A 23,173-nucleotide genomic window follows, 5' to 3' on the forward strand; every position below is an offset into this window, starting at 1 on the left:
TAACGCAGAAGTTAAGTTAACTTTCCTAAAACTAGCTTAAAAGATGTTTCACATCTTCAGATAGTGATGCAGTGCGTCTAACTGCGGACATTTCTACGAATAGTGCGTCGCGTTACATTTACAAGCATCGGTTAACGTTAAATAGTCCTCAAGTTAGTTCACTAAAAAGTCAACGCTCGCTCGCTTTAAGCAACAAGAACTAAAACCGCCCCAACTTCCCCCCACCCGGAAGACTCAGAGTTCACGTTCCCTTCGTTTGAGCTGGAAGCAGCCCGACCTGTGGCAGCAGGTAAGCTAGCGTTACACCTGACCGCCATAGCGCACCGAGCTATCGCCGCCTCCCCCACTGCGCATGCGCGCGGGACCGACGAGCCGCCGCGGCGGCGGATCAGTACAAAGAGGCTGCTGGGAGCGCTGGTGGAGGTGGTGCAGCGGGCGGGACGTGCGCCGCGGGCTTAAAAGTGGGAAAAGTCAGGAGAAGTTTTAACGCGAGGTCGCTTCCTCAGGCGGACGCGTTGAAGGAGGAGAGACGAGGAGCCGCATTTTAATCCCAAAACAAGCTGCGGGACGAACTTCTTCTCGGGTGAGTGAAGCGCTCCGCAGACTCACGGAGCTTCTCACGTGTGAGCTGTGTCGTCCTTTTTAAAGCGGGTTTGTTGATATTTGCATCCGTGTAAACGCGTGTGTTGTGTTGTGTGTCTTGGTTGCACGTTGCGGGTCAGGTGGTCCTGCAGCGACCAGACGCGATCCCATGAAGCGCTGCTGCTTAATCGGGATTATAGTTAAAGTCGTACGGTGTCTGTTGCGGTAATCTGGCGCGTTTGTTTTGGGTCCTTTTTTTCCTTTTTTTTTTTTTTTTTTTTTACAGCCCGACCGGTGTCTGTTGTTCCCGCCGGATCGGCGTCCTGGACGCACGGGTCACACGTGCACGCGCGCGGTTTGAACTTTGAAGAAGCCCCGTTCAGAAAGGATGCTGCTTTTGAACCGTTTTCCAGCCGCTGAGGCCGCTCTCGGTAATCCCTTCCCACCAAATGACTCATCGGTAACGTGCATTTCCAAAAAGCTTAAATCCGGTTCCGCCACAGGTTCGCACCCTCACCTCGGGCCTCTTTAAGAGAATCCTTTCTTCATAGCAACTCCTCGTTTTAATTGTCCTCGTTGAAAGGGGCCGTGACGTGTTGCACACGGGGCTGTTGCTCATGTCCAGAGTTCATTCTCTCCTCCTCTGATCCGGCGGCACCGCCTTATTTCCCACTGGTGGAAGGAGGCAGATGAAAGGTCTTCTGGAGCGTTTTGGGAGAAGAATAGTGGGGCTAAAGACCTGGGTGGTGGTCCCTATTGTGCCGGGGGTCAACCGGAGGGCTCTTCATCTCGGAGCCTCACTCACACACTCGGGCCTTTTTTTTCTTTTAGCGATAAATCCTATATGTCAAGAGGGAAGAATATGAGCTCCTCGGCTTGCTGTGTGGCGCTTCTGGCACGTCCCTCAATCCATTTTTCCACACTTTGGAATAATAAGAATCCAGATCACAAACGGCGCTTTCATGGACGGAGGCGGAACAAAGCATTCCTTCGGGCATGAAGTACCAACCTGCTGTGGGCCGCGGTGAACCGGTGGTCTTTTGTACTGTCCATCAGGGACCGTACCGCATTTATGAATCACTTTCATGATCCTACCAGGTGTGGATTGAGTGTGACATTGATCTGCATTCTTGGTTTATGTTGCATTTGTTCAACAACTGCACCGTGCTGCCATAATTAAATTTACGGCTCTTACTAAACCATAGAAATCTGCCCCGTTCTGTTCTGTACCATACGCAGCGCAGGGGTTTGTTTTGCATCTGGATGCTGTTGTATCTGATCACTTCGCTGCAGACACTATTTAAACAACCCCCCCCCCATCCCCCCTCCAGACTCTGCAATAATAAATACCTCATCTAATCAATGCTGCTAATTTAATGCTCCGCCTTCTCTGTGCGGAGCATTAAACCAGCTTAGTGTTAAATCTGTATATTGTGCTTCCCCCCCCCCCTTCCTCCCGAGACGCGGGCGGTCGGGGGAGGGGGGGGGAAGCACAGCCTGGCGTCGGTTGGTACATCGGGTTTAGCGGCGCATCATCGAGGCTGTTGGGTCACCCTGCGCCCCCCCCCTCCCACCCACCCTTTTTATTTTTTGTCTGTGGACGTGTGGCAGAGGTCTCTCAATTAACACCTCGGCGAGACGACCCCTCCGTCCACACGATCAAAGCTGCCCCCCAACCACCACCTCCCTGTGATTATGACCCCCCCCCCCCCCCCCCCCCTTCCAGAGTTTGTTTAGACGAACTGACTTCCGCCCCGTCTGAGCGGGTAGCTCGTCAAGCCCCCGATTCCTCTCCGGCTGTGCAGTTCTTGCGGGGGAACCGGCCCTGTGGTTCCTCTGCAGTTTAACATCTGGGGGGGGGGGGCAACATTTGCCCCACGCCTCAGTCCCATTTGCTCTCCTGCTTTGTTGTCTTTTGGCTCTTTAGCTGCAGAGAGGTGTGTTCTTCTTGCTCAGGGCTCTGAAGTGACGCATGAAGACTCTCTTCTTGTTGCCAGATCGAAGCAAACCTCTTATTGTGCATAATGGAAGATCTGAAACAACAACAACAACATTTCACCCGGAGAACTAATAAAAACAGAAAAGAAAAGCGCGGCCTCGTGGGAATCCTCCCGGGGCAGCTGCCAGGCCGCGACCTCGCATTGTTCGCACATGTGCCAGGAAGTCATTACTGGTGCAATCAAAGCTCTGGCAGGACGCCTTAAATCTTTAATAAGTCTGTCCGCGTTGGAGTTTACAGGCTTAGCGTCTTGGGGTCTTGGGGTCGGGGGGGTTGTAGACGTTTGTGTCGTCGGCTTCCCGCCGTCTCGATGATGCCGGAGACGTTCGCGTGTGTGTTTGTGTTCATTATGGGAGGAAAGGCTCGTTCTCTGGAGGCCCGCTATCGAATTAACACAACGCAAAACTATTTGTGTTTTAGATGATGGCACTCTGCTAGTTTAAGATCACAAATCTTTAAATTCCTCTTTTAAAACTGTTTAAAACAAGTTTTTGTATGTTTTTTTTTTTGATCGAGCAGATGCCACTCGGGAGCTTGAAGGTGGATTTTGTTCCCGTTGGACGGAACCGCGCTCGCTTTCCTCCCGTTTCAGTTCCTTAAGCTAAGCTAAGCTCAGCTGGTGGCCGTAGCCTCATATTTGTCACAATATACGTCGGTCTCCTGACTGGACAACAAGCCTCCTTCCGTTTGATGAGAAGAAGCCTGATGGAAAACTGAGAACTTCCTCTTCCGTTTTTAATTTTTTTATTTTTTTTTTATTTTTAAGGCATCTGCCGCGATAAACTCAAACTCTGCGCTCACAAACGGTCCCGTTTCATATCCCGACACTCCGGCCGAGCCGTTCGCAGGACTCCAGCAAGCTCCAACCTGTGGGATCGGGTCTGGAGGAGCGTCGTCGCGGTCGAAGGTATTTTCCCTGCCTGACCGGGATTAACCCCGGACAAACCTCCCAAGTGTGTTCCACAAAGATGTTTTGTTTCCTGGTATGTTAATCCCTTTTCTTTCACTGGTGCCTCCCTAAATCGGCATGTGCTCCGTGGATCGGAGGCTCGCCGCAGGGATAATTGACATTTGCGTTTGGGGTCATTTGCGAAAGAATTGTGTATAAATGAGGATTATTTTGCCCTCAGCTGAATTTATTCACCAACCTTTTGGGTGCCTGCTACCTTTTTTCTATTGAATACTATTTAATCAGATTTCTTGGCAGTTGGACCATCTTTCTTGAAGGCGGGTCTATGTCCACCTTGTACTTTTACTCTTGTGATCCGTGCTGAAGATACCAAGGGGGCGTTGAACCTGCAAAGTGCATTATTTGCACACTGCGGCGATGCCTTTGGAGAGCGCGAAAGCGGCTACCTGCTCGCTACGAATGGTTGTTTTGATGCCCGACCACGATGGGAGGAGCGGCAGGAGGGAACCCAATGGGTTTCCAGCGCTTCGAGGACGCGGCGTGCGGCTCGCGCTCCTCCTGCGGCACCCGGCAGGAGCTGACCCGTCGCGGGCAGCGTTCCAGTCTCGGCTGATGAATTGGCCAAATACGTTGTTTACGGGCACAAGAGTGGGAAGGGAAAGTGCGTTTAAGGTGCAACACTTTCGAGGTCTGCTTTTGCTTTTTAATACCGAAAGTGATTTGAAAGGCGACTCTTGAAGTCGAGTCACGTGGGATCACGTGTAAGCTGCAGGCTGGTGGTGCCGCTGAGCGGTTCGTGTGCCAGATTGGACCCAGTTAGCCATTAAAGCCGTAGCGCTGCATGTAGGTGACCAAATCCCTCCATTAAAACTCTACTGTGTAGATAATAAAGGACCATCTTCTCTTACATCCTCTTACTGTTAAAGGTGTAATAATGTTTTGAGTGACTTCCTGTGGTGCATCATGCAGCTTCGTGGACCTGCTGCGTCAGGTGATGGAGCCTCTTCCTTGCTGAAGGTGTAGCATCATCTGTCGCGCCGGGCAGGAATTAAACCTGCAGGCTTGTTGCTCGTCCGCCCTTAGACACCTCAGTTTACGCACACATGAGAGATCTCGAATTTGGATTTGCAAAACTCCCACGGCCGTCCATGCCGGGAGCAGGAGGAGCTAGAAGTCAAACCTCCCGCCAAGGCGGGCGGGAAAGGGATCCAGGGCTCAGCTGACACTGATGAACCCTCAGCTATGCGGGCGTGCTCAGACTTCGCCTGTCACGTAGTTCGCTTCATGCAAATCTTTGAACACGCCCCCCCACCCCCCATATAGACGACATTAGACACACCGCTGCCTCAGCTCAACTCTCCGTAGGTTAATTGATGGTTAATCAATAGACCAAAGGATGAAGGTGGGAGGAATGTTCTCCCGCTCTGAACAGAAGGAGGTTTGGTGGAGTAAAACTTCCGTTCACGGCCGAGAGCCCGAAGCCTCGTTGCGCCGCTCGTGTTACAGCCCGCGGTTGTCGGGTTACAGCGCGTGTGCGGTTTCAGTGTGCGCGCGGCTTTTCCCCTTTTTTTTGGTTTCATTTGTGAATCGCCTGCTTTGCGGCTCGGCTGAATACAGCTTTGAACTCTTTTATCTCCACGAGAAGATAAACTTCCAGGGAACACAGGAAACGGGCTTTTATCGCAACACTTCCTGAGATTATATTGATAAAGCGAATGACCTCCGAGCCTGAAAAACATCCAGAGACCTTTTCAGGTTTCAAGTTTTTAAAAAACATTTTTTTTTAAGTATATTAAGAAATCCAAACCAACCAAAAAGAAACCAGTTAATATTTAAACGCAGGTGGTTGCCATGACGGCGCTCTTCGTTTCTTCACCTGGTCTGTGAGCGTCTGATATAAAGTAAACGTTTTTCCCGCTTTCATCCAGCCTGAGGGGCCGTCTGAGGCCACAGGCCCGTTTTGTCTTCCTGAGAGGAGGAGGAGGAGGTGACGGAGGTGGTGGAGGTCGGGTGTTTTCTCAGTAAACTGTTAAGCTGCAGCAGTAAGTGATTTCTTCCTGTGGGGGGGGGGCGACGTTTACAGCGGCGGTGACGCCGTTGATCTCCTCTGCTGCGTTGGAGGCTTCTGTGCACGCGGAGGCCTGATGTCAGCGGCGCCACACGGGGAGCTTTTTTAAACACGGACGGCCGTATTTCAACGGGTCGTTTAATTACGGGAGATCAAAAAAAAACGTGTGATTACTTTGTTTATTCCAATGTTCTGTTCGGTGACTCTTTAATCCTCGTCCCGTGGCGAGGAGTCGTCCTGACAATGGGGCTCCCCCGCGCCCACGCTTGGGTTTCAGTTTCCACAAAGCGAGGGGGCAGGTCGCCATGGCGACGCCGTCCGCAGGTTTACCGACATCTACCCGGTGCCTCGTCCGAGCGAGTGGAACCGGACTGCGATTCACCTCGTGTTCGTCGTGTCTCTGGTGAACGTGATCGTGGTTCTGAACTATTTTATTCTCCAGACTTTAGTTGTTTACTGATCAGCAAAGCGTTTTAATATCATGTTGCATTTCGATATGAACTTTTCAATGACCGTGCTTCTAGTAACTGGACGTTCACTGCCGACGGGTAAATATTGTGACTGTAAAGGGCTGAAGTTGTCTCTGCGTCCTCTGAACAAAACTCCGTTAGGAGTCGTTATGATTTCAGATGAGATGAACATTTTATTACATTTATTAAATAAAAAAGACAGACGTTGAAAAATAAAACTACAACAATCCAGAGACCGTTTGATATTCGGGTACAAACGGCAACAGAGGTCTGTTTGTGCTCACCGAAGGAAAACCCGGCATAGGGGCGAGGATCAGTTTTCCCATGATGCACGGCGGTGTTCCCAGATCCCATCGCTGACGTTGGACTGTACGGCTCCATTATCTGTTGTTCATTGTTGACACAGCTCCCCGTCCCTTCCTCTCGCCTGGCTCCTTTGCATATTCCCCCCCCCCCAACCCAAACATTCCCAAAGGTGACAGTGAAAATTCCCAGAATGCCGCGGGGGTTAATCCCTCGGTGCTGGTGGAAGTGGGGACCCATAATGCCACAGTGTTTCCAGAGGAATCTTCCTGCTATTGTCCATCAGGATGACTCCCACTGGGAAGACCTCACCCCCTCACCCCCCTCACCCCTTACCAACGCCATACAATGCGTTGCATTATACGCGTGGAGTCCCGCTACTGTTTTCGTAGCCTGTGACCTCGTGGCCGTGAGGTAATGGGAAGGAGGACACGGAAGTGTCCCGTTGGTCCCTCAGAGGACGCGGCGTCCTGCGGGAGTCTGAGGGCTGGACGGCGTTGGTGAGACCCGTGGGAATGAATTAAATTCAAATTTGGGACCGAGTTGGCGTGTGGACGGTTTTGAATGAGGACGCTAACGGGACGGAGGAGGGTTTCCTGTTTGGAGGAGCGAGTGTACACACACACACACACACACACACACACACCTTTTTATCGCCCCTCATCTCAGTGGAACAACCCTAATGGGATTAGTCATCACTCCTCCTTCCTTTCCTTCCTCCTGCTCTCCTTTCTTTTCTCTACACGCAGTCCGTCCTTCACTTTGTCTCTTTTGTACTTCATGTGGTTGAAAAGCTGTTTTTTAGAGAAACATGTGAATTAATGACGATTAAACAGTGTTTCATTTGGCCCCTTTTTCTCTGCACTAAACTTCTTTTATGGAGTAGATCTGAAGGTCAAACACTCTTAATCTCTGTTTGGTTACTTTATCATCACAACCCCCCCGTGTTGTGCCTCATGATAAAGGACATTGAGGCCAGTGAATCGGGCCACTCTGACGTTGCACATCAAGCGCCTCCGTATTGATGGAGACTTTAGTTGAAGCTCTGTGGCGGCGCCGCCTCCTCCCCCTCCTCCTCCTCCACGCTGTCATCGCTTTAATTAGCTCGTGTGTTCTTTGTCCGGCGGCCGTGTCGGGCGGCCTCGCTGGTCCGTCTCCAAAAGCTCAGCCGAGTGGGACTCGCTCGGCACAAAAGCAAACGCACAGGGGCACTTAAAATGGGGAACTTTGTCCCACAAAGCCTCTTTGGACAGAGCTGACGACACAAGTGAAAGCTTCTGGCTTCAGGAGCGCCAGGTGGTCACGGACCTGGAGACCCAACCAGCCCGTGTTCTCCTCCCACGTGACCTGTGTCAAACCCCGCCGTGTGCTCACGTGGAGAATGAATGGAAAACAAGGTGTGACGTTCAACACGGGGAATCTGACACTATGTACACGGTACGTTTGTGGAGATGATGCACACAAAAAACGCGTGTATGAACACACAAGTTGTATTGATTTAGTGTGAAGTCAGATATTTATGTAGAGATACGTCTTCAGTTCGTAAGCTTTATTCAGACTCTTCACGAGCTCTCCGTGTGAACAGTTAATATACATGTATGATGTTTAGCGTGTTACACACACGGGACGCCAGCCGGGGATCGAACCTCAGACGTCGCAGAGCTGAATACTCGGAGAAATCTTATATAACTTGTTAGTTTGGTCCCACAATGCCTTTCTGTGCCGGAGGACAAACGGCGAACCTGCAGAGACATTTAGAGTCTGGTGGGACTGCGGAGGGTCCCCGCCTGCATGGGGGTGGGGGGGTGGTGTTCACTCGGGCGTGGCTTCACCTCCTCCGCCTTAGTGGCTCCACTCAAGAGCTAAACAAACTGTGTGAGATGTAACAACACACGGAGAGGAGGAGGAGGACGGTGGAAGAAGTTCAGAGGCCTAAAGTTTATATTTCATTGACGTTTCCCACCAGAAGAAACGGCCTTTTTCAAACACTGCAAACGAGCAAAGCGTGTGAATGTTTCTATTGTGAGTTCTGCACCGCTCCACATCTCCTCTCTGCAGTTGGACGTAATCTGCCCACAGGGCCACGTGTTCTCCGGTCTGAGCCCCCTCCGTCCTCAAGGGGGCGCTGCTGTGACGGGAGGGGGAGCGACGACCACGGTTCAGAGGCACAGATAAACGCCCCGCTTTGCTCTTTTTCTAATGATCACCTCAAACAACAGGAAGTGGCTGAGACGGGCGAGAGACGGAAGCAGCCGGTCCGTCTCCTCGCAGAATTTCTTTTCATAAGAAGCTCCATTTTTTTTATTACTTTTCAGCCATTTATACGTCACTGGAAGTCTTACTTTACTTCCACTGACCAGTAAATGAGGAAGATGATAAAAAGTCCCTTTCTCTTCCTCCCTGTAAGCTCCTCCCTCCTCGCCCCACAGCTCAGCGCCTCTCGTGGGACCTCAAAGGGGAAGCGAGCCGCTGGGACGGCGCAAGCTGGGGGTCAACGGCGGCGAGCTGCCGACCCAGCAGCGCCTCCTGAGGGGGCGTTCCTCAAAGAGGACCAGATGCACCACACAGTGTTCTTCCACGCTGCTGCACCCGTTTGTGTTCCAGCCACTTTTCAGAAGCTCCAAATAAGACAAAAATCCCACTTGCTCAGAAGGCTTTTTTTTTTAGTTCTTTTTTTCTTCGTTTTCCTCCATTTTGCATCTGTCGCCTCTACAATAAGATCACGAAAGGACAATAATCTGAATATAACTTAAGTTAAAGAAAGTTGGCTATTCCAGTAAAAAGATGTTTAAACTTTCAGTCATAGTTCACAGGAACATTCTGATCAGAAGAAATAAGAATAAAACTTTTCAAACGTCATAATAATAATAATGCAGCACACTGTTTCATTGCTGGTTAGTTATCGCTTCATCTCGACTGAAGATCATTTAATCGGCTGCCTTTTTGAACTAACGCACCTCTCTCCGGGATGGGAGGCCGATATTATATATATATATAAAAAATCGCCCTCCCCTCCCGCGGGGAAGAGGAACCTGACCTGCGTCACTGTACATCTGTTGACATGCACCTGCAGCTCCTCACATTTATGCAACAGCCGAGAAACCAAACGAGTTGCTCCGGTTTGTTTTGAGTCGATCGCATCGAGCTGCTTCCTAATCCGTCCGCTCGCGGTGAGTCTTTTTTTTTCTTCGTTCGGGCCCAACGGATCCTTTTCAGTGGCTTCTCCTATAAATGTTTTTTGTTTTCAGCTTCACTTTGTGGAGATAAACAAAATTTTTAAATGCATTTCCTGACCAAAGCTTCCGTCTGCTGTATGAGAACATCGTTGTTCTTACGTATGATTGCAATTCCGTTCTTTAAGCATTTTCATCGGCTAGTGTGATCAAGATGAGAACCATGTGATGTTCTCCCCCCGTCGCCTTTGCTGTCATTTTACACATTTTAACTTGATGTAACACTTACAATACGTTTCAGCCCTTCACAATAAAAGCACTCGTCCGTAACGTCCTCTGCTCTCGTATGGTGGGGACGCTTTTCTCTGCAGCCGAAGACTTGACACCATATATTAATAGACAATAATCTGTAGATCTGCGCTCCATCGCTCGATGAAGTAAAGGTGAGGTTTTCCTCTGCGGCCTCCCGCCCCGAACAGCCCCAAGTCCTCCTTATAGGACACGGGTCGTCTGGCTGTCATCTGAGGAAGCCGTCTAATCTTAGCGGTGAAACTTACCCCCTCGCTCAGAGGGCGGCTGGGTTCTGGACCGGCTCAGGTCAGCGTTCGCTACCTGTGAGGGGGGGAGGAAGTTGGAATGAGAGAGAACGGTAAGAAGCATGGAGGACTCGTGAGGTTTTACTTTTAGTCCAAAGAGGAGAAGGGCCGTGTTATGTTGTGTGAATCTTGGAAGGATCATTAAGGATCTTAACTGAGACGTTTCAGTCAGGAGTTGTAAATAATGCAGCTTGACACAATAATACAAAGAGCTTCTTCATCGCGTTCCGTGAGGCGATTTAATGCCGAGTGACGCTGGTTTTGACTTTTCTTGGCGTGCAACGTAGTTATTTGAGGCTTCCCTCCTCCAGGTTCGCTGTCATGGAGCTCATGGAGCCGGACGCCTGGGAGATGTTCGGTCAGTCGCATGGGCATTTTTTTTTTTTTTTTTGCATGACGCCGGCGAGACCCGCTTGTTTTTTCACTTTTGAATTGTTCTCTTTATTCCCTGCATCACCATCTAGATGCCTTCAACCCAATGGAGGCAACTTGAACTATAATTTTGTTGTTAATAATGTGATTTTATACAAATAAAATAACACTCACATCAGACTAACTTGTTCACCGGCCGAAGCTCCTCGTGACTGAAATGAAGAAAAAGCAGCTCAGGGGAGCGACTGGACTAACCTTTGGGGTTCGGGTCTATTCGGAGAGTCTCCGTATCGGATCTGTAATCGCTCCTCAGGATGACCGACCGTCTGACTTTGGACGCCATGGCGCTTTATTTGGCTGCGTACTGTAAACAAGACTGAAATGTCCGCCGTCCGCACCGAGTAATGACGCTAAATATATCGTTTTAAATGTGTTTTCGAACCGGCCACCTCGCGTGAATGTCAAACACACCCGTGAAAAAAAGGCCAAGAGGTCAGCGACGGCTTCCACAGTATTACTAAGAACATTAACTCAAGTACTGAGGTACTTGTGACATCGGAGACGTTTATCCGTCTCGTAGGGTTTCATTTTAAACAACTGTGTCCATGCGAGTAACCTGCCCGCTCTGTGTGTCGGTTGCAGGCTGCATGCGGACCCGGACTGGATGCATGGCCGTCGCATGAGCGCAGCGGGTGTTGTTGTTGTTGTTGTGGGACCGAGAGCGCGCAGCTGCAGCCATGGCTCAAACCATGCACGTCAATGGCAACGGCTCAGGTAAGCAAACCCGTTTGTTTATCGTCACGTCGCCTTCTGTCTGTCTCCATTCTAATCTTTGTTTTTGTTTCGTATTGTCGGAAGTGTTTTCTTATTTTAATGATGTACTGTGATTATGTGAGATCATCCGTACTGAAATATCAGCGCTGGTTGAGGGTACAAAGGGGCTAAATGGAGACGGGCTGACACGTGTATCCGGTGAGCTCCTGCATCACATCTGTCTCTTCACCCTCAACAATAAGAGCAGAGTGGAAGTGATGATGATGCTGCATTTAAAGCTCACTTGTGTCTCGAGCCAACGGATGTGGTTGACGTGACTTTGTAGCTGCATGCAATTAAGTTTCCATATTAACTGCTTTAAACCTCACAAACGGCAAAACAAGAAATGTAATTACGTTAAGTCAATTTATATCATTGATTCAGAAAATGATTTTTCTTACAACAAAATGCATTGTCAATTTTTAGAGAAGTTAATTAAATTACCAAAAGAACGTGTTTAAAAATGTACTTATTTTGTATCTGTTCACGTGATCTTCACACATCTCACTTCCCGGAATGTTTAACTTAAAACCGAAAATGTGTGCAGGAAGTTATTCCTGCACCTCCTCTGCTGCTGAGACCCAGCGAGGACGTGTGCAGAGGAGACACACACACACACCTGCACACGACTCACATTCCTGTCCACACTAACAGGAGAGAGCGACGCTTCCCTGCAGGAATGCTTTCAATGGGACGGATGCTTTCGGCCTCCAGCCTTCGTTCCATCCACTTTTAAAGGACGTAGATGTCAGAAGCTATGCGTCCCCCCCCCCGACCCCCCCTTTCTTTCTACAGAATGTGAAAAATACTAAGGAATGCTACTCTAACCCCCACACCCGCATACAGTAAAAATAGCTTTGCTGCGGGTTGGCAGTCGGCATGCCGACGTGGTCACCTGCTGCTCACCAAGAATGTAGAAGAGCTTCAGCCCCGATCCTCTCGTCCGTGTTCATCTTTGGCTTGTTGGTTCTGGAGGTTTTTGTTGTTGTTTTCAGGGGTCGTTTCTCACTGGGCATGTGAGACATTTGTAATATGTCTTCTGTTCTGTGGTAGTCTGTGGTACTTTAAGGAATTTAAAGAAAGTGGAGGACCTTCTAAATTTAAATCAGATTTATCATCAAACCGGCCACCATATAAAATAACAGCATTTTAAAATAGGTTCTAGTATTTGCGTCTGTCGGCATTGTTAGACACTATTATAACGAAGTTGTCTCTCTCAAAACAAAGAATCCAACATGCAGTTAAATAAAAACCTCGGCACGTCTCTCGTTTAACTGGACTCGTTCAGCTGCAGAACAGATGTTTTTAAAAGTACTTTTCCAATAAACTCTTACTGAATGAAGTCGTCAACATTATTTTTCGGGGAAAAACTCATTTCAAAGCATCACTAATAATTCCACCACGTTCGACATCTCGACGGGACGCGTCGCGCCCGTGACGAGCAGACCCTCGTTCTCCGACGGGGCAGAGCTCCTCAAGCGGGTCAATGGCCGTAGAACCCGTTTGTGTAAGTGTGACCAGCCTCAGCGAGCACTAATCCGCTCATTGTCAACTGTTTATACACTTGGCATCGCCGACCAATGCGTGTACAAGAGGTGCCATGTACCCCCCCCCACCCCGACCCCCCCGTGCAGCACATTAACCTCTTTGTGCCTCGGTAGGAAATAAAAATGGCCTCTTTATTCATATATATTCTTCTGTTGAATGGGACCGTTTTCGGAGGGGGCAGATTTGTTTAATAATGCGACTGAAAGCAAAAAGATGAGCTGCCTGTGTAGATGTTTGGATTCTGAAGGCTGGTTAGCGTAGCGTAGCTTAGCGTAGCGACCAGGCTAGGGTAGCTAGTTGAAACCAGCAGCTCTAAAGTCCTAATAAGGGATTCGTGTGACTCCTTTTGGTCAGCTGTTCTTGGCGTGTTGCATTGGGTGGATTCCTGCAGGTTGCCAGACGCCGCCGCCCCCCCCCCCCCCCCACACACACACACACACACTCCCCCCTCTGGTCTGCAAAGGCCCTTCACTGGAAAGAAACCAGTACATCGTCACGTCGGATTGTTTTGCTTGACCATCGAGGAGAAGAGGGCGGCGAGGTGAAGCTTTTTTTCTTTTGTTCTGCACCGGCGCCGTGCAGAAAAGGGGGGGGGGGTGTTCACAGGTCTCTGCTCCGCCCCCCCCCTTCTGTTTCTAGAAGGGCAGGAATGTGCAGCTTTCAGTCACTCGCTGTCTTTTTCGTTTTTTGTTTCCTGTTATTTACTTCTCTCGTCCCGGCTCCACTGGTCCTTGTGGGTAATTAGGCGTGTGGAGCTCGCAGGCAGAGCCAGGAAATACCAGCCTGGTTGTGTGAGGGTGGGGGGGCGCCAGCATGATATGCTCTGCTCCCTCTGTGCAATGCACCGAGGAGGTTAGAAATGTCCTCCCAATGAATCCCGTGTGCGTGACATCACCTCCGCCAACACGCCGCGCGTTGTCCAGAGACGCTGCGGCGTGCTTTTGGTTTTCTGGGTCGACGGAGGCGCAGACGTCGGTGACTTCTGGTTCCGTCTGGATAACGAGATGCAGAAAAAGCTCGGGAGCCCAGCGGCCTCTGAGGGCGGTGTGCACGTTAAAGGGTTTTGGTCAGATCTAAAATTAGACTCTTTACAGAGCCAGTGCAGAAGGAGCCGCGGCCCCCCGGCTTCATGTGTTTTGCTCGCGGGGTTTTAACATCATCAAGGTCCAAAGTTGGCCTTCAGCGTGCAAACGCAGACCGTCGGTGAAAAGGGTTCAGCTGGTGCAGCGTTTGGGATGAATTTGTGTAAACATGCAGCAAGCAAACCAGAGATCTCCATTTTCTACTCAAAAAGACTCTGATGATTGTCAATAGAAGTGTGTAACTGTTGTGTAATCGGCCTCCCACTGACCACGTAACGGCTCCTGAGTCCCGGCCCCTCGGCGGCCCCAGTCACTGCAGCGCGCCCCCCCCCTCAGTTTTGCCGTGTGCATGAGGTCATCGCTCAGCTGTCGGGGGTCTTGCGGTACCAGAGGGCCGCCTGTCACTGTTTGTGTGTTTGCGTGAGTGAGACGTGGCTGGGGAGGACCTGGTGGGATCGGGGGGGGGGGTTTGGGGGGGCGGGGGGGGGCACGGGGAACCGCGGGGGAACCAGACAGCACAAGACCCTCACTGTGCTGCTGCCCCACAGATTATTTATACCAGTCAAAAGAGACACGAAACAGAGGCTTTTTGTTGCACTTTAACTTAACAGAGGAACCATTCTGGATGTAAAAGAAGGAACTTGTATCCAGACGGATTAAGTAGAGAACAGTGCTTTATAACGCCCATAAAAGTAAATATCTTTAGGTTTTGACCTTCTTTTTTAAGACATTTTAAGCTGTTTCTTTCTGCACCGCTGTACTATAAGATTAACAAACGCATTCATAATTCTTCACTGCATCTTTTCTCTAAAAGAAGCTGATTGCAGCCGGTAGTTTTGTCCTCACAGGAAGCGGCTTTGGTTTCTTGAGGCGTAAATGTTTGACACGTACAGTAGCAGAACAGGACCCGCCCCCTGAGGGAAACGCGATGTGATTGGAGGGGGCGGCCGTCCAATAGGGACGTAGAGCCGAGCTGCGCTTAGTTTTACACCTCCTCCTTCATGGAGGGGGCGGGGAGGGGGGAGGGGGGGGCAGGCAGGCAGTGAGGAGACGCAGTGTCTCAGGTCTGAAGCTCGCTGGCGTCCGGCAGGGAGACGGCGTGCAGGAGGACGGTTAAGAGAGGTCAGAGTCCAACGCTGAGGTGAGTGCCGCCTGAAGGGGTTCGCCGGCGGGCTTTGAGCCCTCTAACAACCCCCCCCCCCCCCCGCCCCGCCCCCCCTCTCTGTTTTCTCTCTGAATGGTGAAGTGAGCCGGACGGCAGGAGAACAGCCGTCCTGTTTGCTTTAGCCGGTGAGCGTCAGACGACGACAGGACGCTGCCTTTAGCCGAGCAGAGTGAACGTGGGGGGGGGGGGGGGGCGGCCTGATGTTTGGACTTTAAGCAGCTTTGACTCAAGGATTCCACAGCTGTTCATTTAGATCGTTTGTTTGTTTTGTTGTTTGTTTCTCAAATATCGACCCAGAGGTGGAATTTGGACTTTAAGCGTTGACATCCGTGTTTTTCTGACCCTTTTGCCTCCCGTGTTATCGAAGCTCTGTAGACAGCGTCCTGTTTGTCCTGCCCCCCCCCCCCCCCCCCCCCCCTCCTCCACCCAGAAGTTCAACGCGCCTCTTGTCGTTTACACACAGTCGCGTCTCACACAGTGTGCTGACCCGACCCCCCCCCCCCCCCCGTCGCCAAAATGATTACTACTTGCTGCTTTCAAACTCAAGCGAGTTCGAACTCGCTTTGTCGAATTGTGCCAATTTGTCAAAAACACGCCGCTTCAACGTTTCGATCTTTACGTTTCTTCTTTATTCCCTGAAGGTTCTTGCAGCGCTCGCTGCTTAAAAGCCGACCTCTTGTCCGGCTTCACCTCCTTGTGGTCTCTCTCGTTGTTTTTCAGAAAGGGGACAAAGATGCCCGAGCGCCGACGGCGAGAAGGACGCGGCGGCGCCCTACTACGTTGAAACTCCCTACGGCTACCAGCTGGACCTGGACTTCCTCAAATATGTCGACGACATCGAGCGGGGCAACACCATCAAGAAGCTGAGTGTCCACAGGAAGCCCAAAGGGGCCACACCCTCGGCGGCGGCGGCGCCGCGGGGCAGCACTAGCGGGGGCGGGGCTCCGGCCGAATGGACCTCCACGGACTCCCTGTCCTCCTCCAACAGCGACGACAAGCAGTCACCGGTCTTCTTCGGCGGCGGGCCGCAGGTCGCCGCGCCGCTGACCCCCACCCTCTGCAGGGCGGCCTGTGAAGCCCCCCAGAGGCCGCTGCTGCTGCCGCCGCCTTCGCCGAGGTTCGCCCCCCGCCACAACCCGCAGGTGGAGAGGACCCTGATGGAGACGCGCCTCCGCCTCGAACAGGAGCGCCTGCTGACGCAGCCGCCGAGCGAGCCGGCGGGGGGGCCCCCGCGCCGCCGCCTCGCCAGCTTCGGCGCGGGCTCCAGCAGCTCGCTGTCCTCCCACTCGGGCTCCGCGGGCCCCAGCCAGATCTCCCCCGGCGCCCCGCACCCCCTCCCCGTCAACGGCCACCCCCCCAACGGGGACTACAGCCTCTACTACCCGTCCTCCATGGGCAGCTCCATCCGCCACAGCCCGCTGAGCTCCGGCGTGGCCACGCCCGTCACCAACGTCAGCCCGCTGCACCTCCAGCAGATCCGCGAGCAGATGGTGGTGGCCCTCAGGAAGCTGAAGGAGCTGGAGGAGCAGGTGAAGACCATCCCCATCCTGCAGGTGAAGATCGCCGTCCTCCAGGAGGAGAAAAGACAATTGGCCGCTCAGTCCAAAAGCCAAGCGGCGGGGAGCTTCCGCAAGCGCTCGTTCAGCGTCGGCAGCGCCGCCCAGATGGAGGCGCCGGGCGCCGCGCGGCAGGAGACGGAGCTCCACATCATGGAGCCCGAAGCCCAGCGGCAGGACGCCCAGCGGCTGGACTGCGCCGCCGAGTTCCGCCGTCTGGCCGCCGAGGTCCAGGCGCTGGACGGCAACGCGGCCGACGCACGCGAGAGCCAGAAGTCCGTCGGCATGGTCACCGACGAAAACATGGCCAGCCTCCGCGCCGACCAGAGGGCGAGGGGACCCCGTTCGCGGGACGCCGCGGTGTCCACGGAGCGGCGGGAGACGCGCAGCGCGGCGGTGGGCGTGACCGAGGCCATGCTGGGCACGAGCAGCGAGGCCGAGCGGGAGATGGAGCTGCAGCAGCAGACCATCGAGTCCCTGAAGGAGAAGATCTACCGCATGGAGGTGCAGCTGAAGGAGACCACGCACCAGCTGGAGATGGGGAAGCTCAAGCTGGAGCTGCAGGCCGCCGGCGGCTCGGGCCGGAAGCGAGTGGACAAGGGGTCGACGGCGAGGCCGGAGACGTACGACGCCTGCGTGGAGGCCAGAGTCCAGACGCGCAGCGTGGGAGCCGGCGAGCACCTGGGACCCAGCACGCAGAGCGTCGCCGCGGGCCCCGAGACCCCGATGGAGCGGTGGGTGGTGGGCGTGCGCGTGGAGGTGAGGGACCAGTGCGTGGGGCGAGAGGCGGGGCCCAGCGTCCGCGAGGCCGGGGTCAACACGGAGGAGTCGGTGGACCGCCTGGCGCTCTGCAGACCCATGGCGGAGCTGAGCAGGGAGTCCAGGTCGGTGGGCTGCGGCGACTGCTCGGTGGACGTGGTCGTCCGCCCCGCCAAGACGCTGCTGTCGCGGGGCACCGACCCCGAGCGCGTCGGCACGGCGGACTCGGCCGTCACGGCGGCTCCCGAGTCGGCGACTCGGCAGACCAACACGGAGACGGAGGTGGCGAGCAAATCCACCAACACGGAGCGGTCGGTCCGGACCGACTCCTCCACCGACACGGGGCTGCTGACCTGCGAGAAGCACACCAACACCGTCGGGACGGACACCAGGACGGTCGCCGCCGGCGAGGGGCTCGTCAGGGACGCTCACCCGGCGGCGAGGGGCCGAACGGTCGCCGTCGGGACCGGCGCGGACGCCGGGTCCATCCTCGGGGGACCGGCTGCCGCTCGGACCAGAGAGTGCGGCGTGGGACCGGTTAGCGTCCAGGAGAACTTCCTGGTCGGGTTAAAAACCAGGAACATAGCGAGCGGCCCCTCCCAGCCGAGCGGCAGCGAGGGCGCCGTCCGGGTGGAGGCTGCGGCGCCGGGCGGCGCCGGGCTGGACCACTACATCGAGAGGGTCCAGAAGCTGCTGCAGGAGCAACAGATGCTGCTGGCGGAGAACTACAGCGAGCTGGCGGACGCCTTCGGCCAGCCGCAGTCCCAGTTCGGCTCCATCAACTGCCAGCTGGCCAGCACGCTCTCCTCCATCAACTCCGTCATGAAGTGCGGCAGCGCGGAGGACTTCCTGCAGCTGCAGCGGTCCGACTCCCCCAACCAAGGTGAGCGGCGCCGGTACTCTAAAGGTCCTTCTGTTCTTACTTCTCAGTGGCCACGTTGTTGCCCGGGAGCTGATCCCTGGTCAGTTTCAGGCCTCCTCTGGAATGCAGGCGGAGCAAACAGGCGGAGCTCCGGTTTTTAATCCCAGCGCCATAAACCAGGAGGGAAGAGGAGCGCGAGCAGGAAGCACTTTTTAACGCCTCCCTCCTGCGTCTGCTGACCGCTGCGGTTTAGTTTCGGGCGACTGGCGTGAGAACTTAAAGCCGGTTAAAGATGAAGGTTCTCCGCTCCTCCTCCTCCTCGTCCAGGAGGAAGGACCGCTGACTTCTTCAGAGTAGTTTGTGTAAATGAAAGTCAGAGTAACATTAAATGACATCACTGAGAGGAACATTATTACTTGAAGTACTTGAACTGAAGGTCAATGTCCCAGAATCCTTCACTGCTCTTTCCGACCAGTCGGATTTCTGTCCTAAATAAGACCGGTTGGTGGTTGTTGCATTTCATTGTTACTTTATTGAGATGCAACAGTTAAATCCGCTGCGACTTGGCATTAAAATGTGTCTGTGTGCCGTTTAAAGCTGCTTCTGCTTGAGGTCATTTAAGTGCTGGTTTAATGTGAATTCAACTGAGACGTGTGTGTGTGTGTGTGTGTGTGTGTGTGTGTGTGTGTGTGTCTCAGTCTATATTTACATCCATTATTCATTCAAACTTTTATGTTACAACGTTGAGTCCCGTCTGACCTTCCTCCTCCTCCTCCTCAGCGAGCGGCCAGCAGCTGTGTGCGGGGGGGCGGTCCCAGGTGGAGGCGCCGCCTGCCGACCGGGCCGCTCAGCAGCAGGTGAGCGCGGCGGAGCAGAAGAGCCGCATGGACCTGCAGATGTCCACGGCGCTGCACGGTACGGCCGCCGCCAACAGGGGGGGGGGGAGCGCACACACACACACACACACACACACACACACTCCGCAGTGTCAGAGGCCCCTGAAATCTGCAGATCTTGGCAGATGTGCTTCTGGCCCTCGGCTGGTATTTTGGGGGTTTTCGGAGGCCTGTGTTTAAGGCGGCCGAGATGCTTTCAGGCTTCGGGGAAACGTCCAGCTGAGCGGGAGAGCCTTGGAGGAGGGACTCGAGCGCCTCGTCATGTCAGAGAACCGCCCGTCTTCATGATGCAGGCGGTGGGAAATTATAAGGAGAATTCTTTTAGAAAAATGCAATAAACGCAGGAAACGAAAAGGCTGCAGAGAGTTTAGAAGAAAGTGAAGCCAGCTGACTTTTATTGCTTTACAGGCTTTTGGTACAGTTTCTATTTAGCGTTGACGGTCTCTGTTCATCTTTTAAACTCTCAACATGTTTATGGGACACTGAATGGAGACCTTGAATGTCTCCTCTTCACCCCTTCAGGACAGCTGTGCAGCCAGAGCACCCTGAAGTCCATCATGAAGAAGAAAGACGGCCGACCCGACTCCAACGGCACCAAGAAGAACCTGCAGTTTGTCGGGGTGAACGGAGGGTGAGCTCATCTTGCACTGTGACATTTCAAGTCGCCTGTATTACTGCCATGAGTGAGTGGAAGCCATGGGGGGGCGGTTTTGTCCTCATGTTCCTCTGCTGCTGTCGCCCCCTGGTGGATGAAACAACAGGTACGAGACGACGTCGAGCGACGACTCCAGCTCGGAGGACAGCAGCTCCTCGGGGTCGGACGAGGAAGAGGATGAAGACGAGAAGGCGTTCGAAGGAGAAGAGGAATATGAGAATGTTGAGGCGAGGAGCGTGAGCGAGGAGTTTAAACCCGTTGGAGCTGAGGAGGTGGAGGAGGAGGAGAAGAAGCAGGAGGAAGAGGAGAATTCAGAGAAGCAGGAGATGAGAGAGAGGTGACTGAACCCCGTGTGTCAACAAGGGATCCGACAAATGTGCTTTTTGTAATATGGAAAACTGTTCAAATCCATAATCTTATTTCAAAATAAAAGCATCGATTGTGTCCACAGGTACTCGCTCAGCGAGAAGATGCTGTCTGCGACCAACGTCCTCAGAGCTCACCTGAGTGACCCCAAAGCTGTGAGCAGTAAAGATCTGGTGAGGACCATTTTTAGCTTTTCATTAACCAAAACCTTTATTTCTCAAATCTACCACCTTCAACAAACGTTTTCTCTCATGCAAAATATGTTTTACCCTAAAATGAGCAACTTAATGCCCCCCCCTCCCTCCCTCCAGAGAACCTGCATCAACACGGTGCAGCACGAGTGGTTCCGCGTGTCCAGCCAGAAGTCGGCGTCGGCCCCCATGGTCGGCGACTACCTGGCGGCGTTCGGGGCCGTCTCGCCGGCCGTCCTGCGGCACGTCGTCAACATGGCCGACGGCAACGGCAACACGGCGCTGCACTACAGCGTGTCTCACTCCAACTTCCTGGTGGTGAAGGAGCTGCTGGATGCAGGTGAGGGCGGTAGGGGGGGAAGGGGGCCGCTGGGCCCTCGTCTTCTTCCTCTTCCTCTTTACGGCACCGAGACGATGCGTCACGGCCGAATAACGGCGCGTTAGCATTCACTCTCTGCGTGTTTCTTAGTACTTTCCCTGCGTGAAGGAGCTGATTTACTTCCTCGGCGATCCCCCTGAAGGCTCAATGGACTGTGATCAGGTCCCAGCCACTCTCCGCCCCAAAGGCCCTTTGTGTCCTCCTGCCCGTTGACGCCACCCCCCTCCCCCATTGTAGCCTTTGTCCTTTCAGTTCCTGTGACCCCCTCTGGCTCTGATGTCTCGTCTCTCGTGCAAAGGATGCGTTGACACAATACGTTCCGCTTTGTCTCCGGCCCGACGCACGCCGGAGCAAAGTGGTGCTTTGAGAGACCACCCGCCCTGCTGAAGCCTTCATGCTCTAAACGCTGTGCGTGCGTGTGTGTGTGTGTGTGTGTCTGTGTGTGTACTTTCAGATGTGTGCAACGTGAACCAGCAGAACAAGGCCGGCTACACGCCCATCATGCTGGCCGCGCTGGCCGCGGTGGAGTCGCCCAAGGACATGCGCATCGTGGAGGAGCTCTTCAGCAAAGGAGACGTCAACGCTCGAGCCAGCCAGGTCAGTGGCCTGGAGGTCGGGGGTCGGGGGGGGGCCGACGAGAGGGTTGGTTCGGGTTTCAGGGAGAAGAAGGTGACGAGGGCAAAGATTTGATTGTGGTTCGAGCAGGTTGAAGAGGCCGAAATAGACAAATGTACAGATTAATAAAGCTTCTCATTAAATGAACTGTTTTTTTTTCTTTCATCAATCAGAACTAAATGAGATGCGCACAGGAGTGACAATTATAATCCATTGATTTGATCAGAATGTTTAATTTCAGAAGTCACCGTAGCAAAAGTAGATCTATGGTGACACCAAGTGGTGAAGGAATGTAACTGTTGGGATTTGAAGTTACGCAGAAACATTTATACATAAATTATGTATAAATACTGTATTATATTCATTATAATACTACGTTCCATTGTACATGCACACATTTAAATATATGATCCTGCTCCACTGTTATACCTCTAATGTAAGAATCATTATCGCTGTCATCCATCTTCCACTTGATTAAACATCTACTCGGTAGAGAAATCACTAACGACATCATCACTGTCATTAACGTATCATCCGTTTTTGAAATGCTTCCCAGGCCGGCCAGACGGGGCTCATGCTGGCGGTCAGTCACGGCAGGATGGACATGGTTCGGGCCCTGCTGGCTCAGGGGGCCGACGTCAACGTGCAGGACGACGAGGGCTCCACGGCGCTGATGTGCGCCAGCGAGCACGGCCACGTGGAGATCGTCAAGCTGCTGCTGGCGCGGGCCGGCTGTGACGCCACCCTGAGCGACAGCGTGAGGAGCCCAGGACGTTCACGCCTCCTCTTTGCTCGGGTGTTTTTGTTCCAGTTATTTTGCTTTGTTTTAATCCCTTGTTTCTCCACCTCTTGTCTCCTTTGTCCTTGTTGTCTTCCCTTCAGGATGAGAGCAATGCCCTGTCCATCGCTCTGGAAGCAGGACACAAGGACATCGCCATGTTGCTTTATGCGCACGTCAACTTCTCCAAAGCCCAGTCCCCCGTACGTCGCCCTCATCATCATCATCATCATCATCATCACAAACGTGTTACAGTGACTCTTGTGTTTTATATTCCAGGGGACGCCTCGTCTCAGCAGAAAGACGTCGCCGAGTCCCACCCAGAGGGGTGTGTTTGATTAGAGGCCCCGCCTCCCTGGAGCCCTGCGCTGCTATTGGTTCTTAGCCACAGATGGATGAGGACTTACACTGGAGGATCCAACCGACCAGTGATTCCTGGGAATATATTTTTATATGTGTGAACGTACACATCTGGTGCCTCCGGTCCCGTCGGATAATAATCAACACAAATTCAATTCTAAATGCCTTTTTTTTTGTTTTTGTTTTTCCTTTGACAAATTTTTATGTCCAAAGCTCAATGTTGATCATTCAAGAGCACAAAAACATTGTGATTTTTTTTTTTTTTTTTTTGCATCAGAGCAGACAGACGAGGATATTCCACCCGCATGTTGGGAAGTACTTCCTGTAAATATCGCTCGCCTCACACACAGTGCACGTAGAGGTCGTGTGGACGAACGCATCGACCAACGCTGTCCTACAACTGGAGAAATTGTACTTTTATACAAATCCTTTGTATCTATTTAAAGAGAAAAACCAGTATTTTCAATATTTCCTGTTGCTAGTTAACGACCCACGGAGTTATATATTTATCAAAGTATAGTTTTTAATGCAGATTTATGTATTTCAGTGTACATACGTGGTCATTTCCTTCTGTACGTCTCATGTGTAACATATCTGTCCTCTAGTGTTCATCAAGGCACTTTCACCCTCCGATGGGAAAAGCCTCATATCAATAAACAACAAATAAAGAATATA

At 52.7% G+C, this 23,173-nt stretch overlaps 1 protein-coding gene across 12 annotated transcripts; it reads left to right on the forward strand.

Annotated features, from left to right (window-relative positions):
- The first annotated feature begins 21 nt into the window (after positions 1-21).
- Positions 22-23,173, forward strand: kank1a (KN motif and ankyrin repeat domains 1a). 12 transcript variants are annotated; one of them, XM_078086238.1, is made up of 12 exons: positions 22-289; positions 11,116-11,247; positions 15,802-18,279; positions 19,039-19,173; positions 19,677-19,785; positions 19,916-20,146; positions 20,261-20,348; positions 20,487-20,706; positions 21,200-21,342; positions 21,917-22,117; positions 22,243-22,341; positions 22,418-23,173. In XM_078086238.1, exons 2-12 carry the CDS (start codon positions 11,211-11,213, stop codon positions 22,478-22,480), a joined length of 3,804 nt encoding a protein of 1,267 aa, XP_077942364.1. In that variant the 5' UTR covers positions 22-289; positions 11,116-11,210; the 3' UTR covers positions 22,481-23,173. The 12 variants fall into 12 exon arrangements, with proteins under 12 accessions (XP_077942364.1, XP_040050730.2, XP_040050732.2 ...); XM_040194798.2 differs by lacking the exon at positions 22-289 and adding an exon at positions 361-583; XM_078086234.1 differs by lacking the exon at positions 22-289 and adding exons at positions 390-583; positions 10,413-10,459 and having other exon boundaries at positions 21,917-22,341.

Source organism: Gasterosteus aculeatus, chromosome 13, assembly GCF_964276395.1.
Source record: "Gasterosteus aculeatus chromosome 13, fGasAcu3.hap1.1, whole genome shotgun sequence".
Classification (NCBI taxonomy): domain Eukaryota; kingdom Metazoa; phylum Chordata; class Actinopteri; order Perciformes; family Gasterosteidae; genus Gasterosteus; species Gasterosteus aculeatus.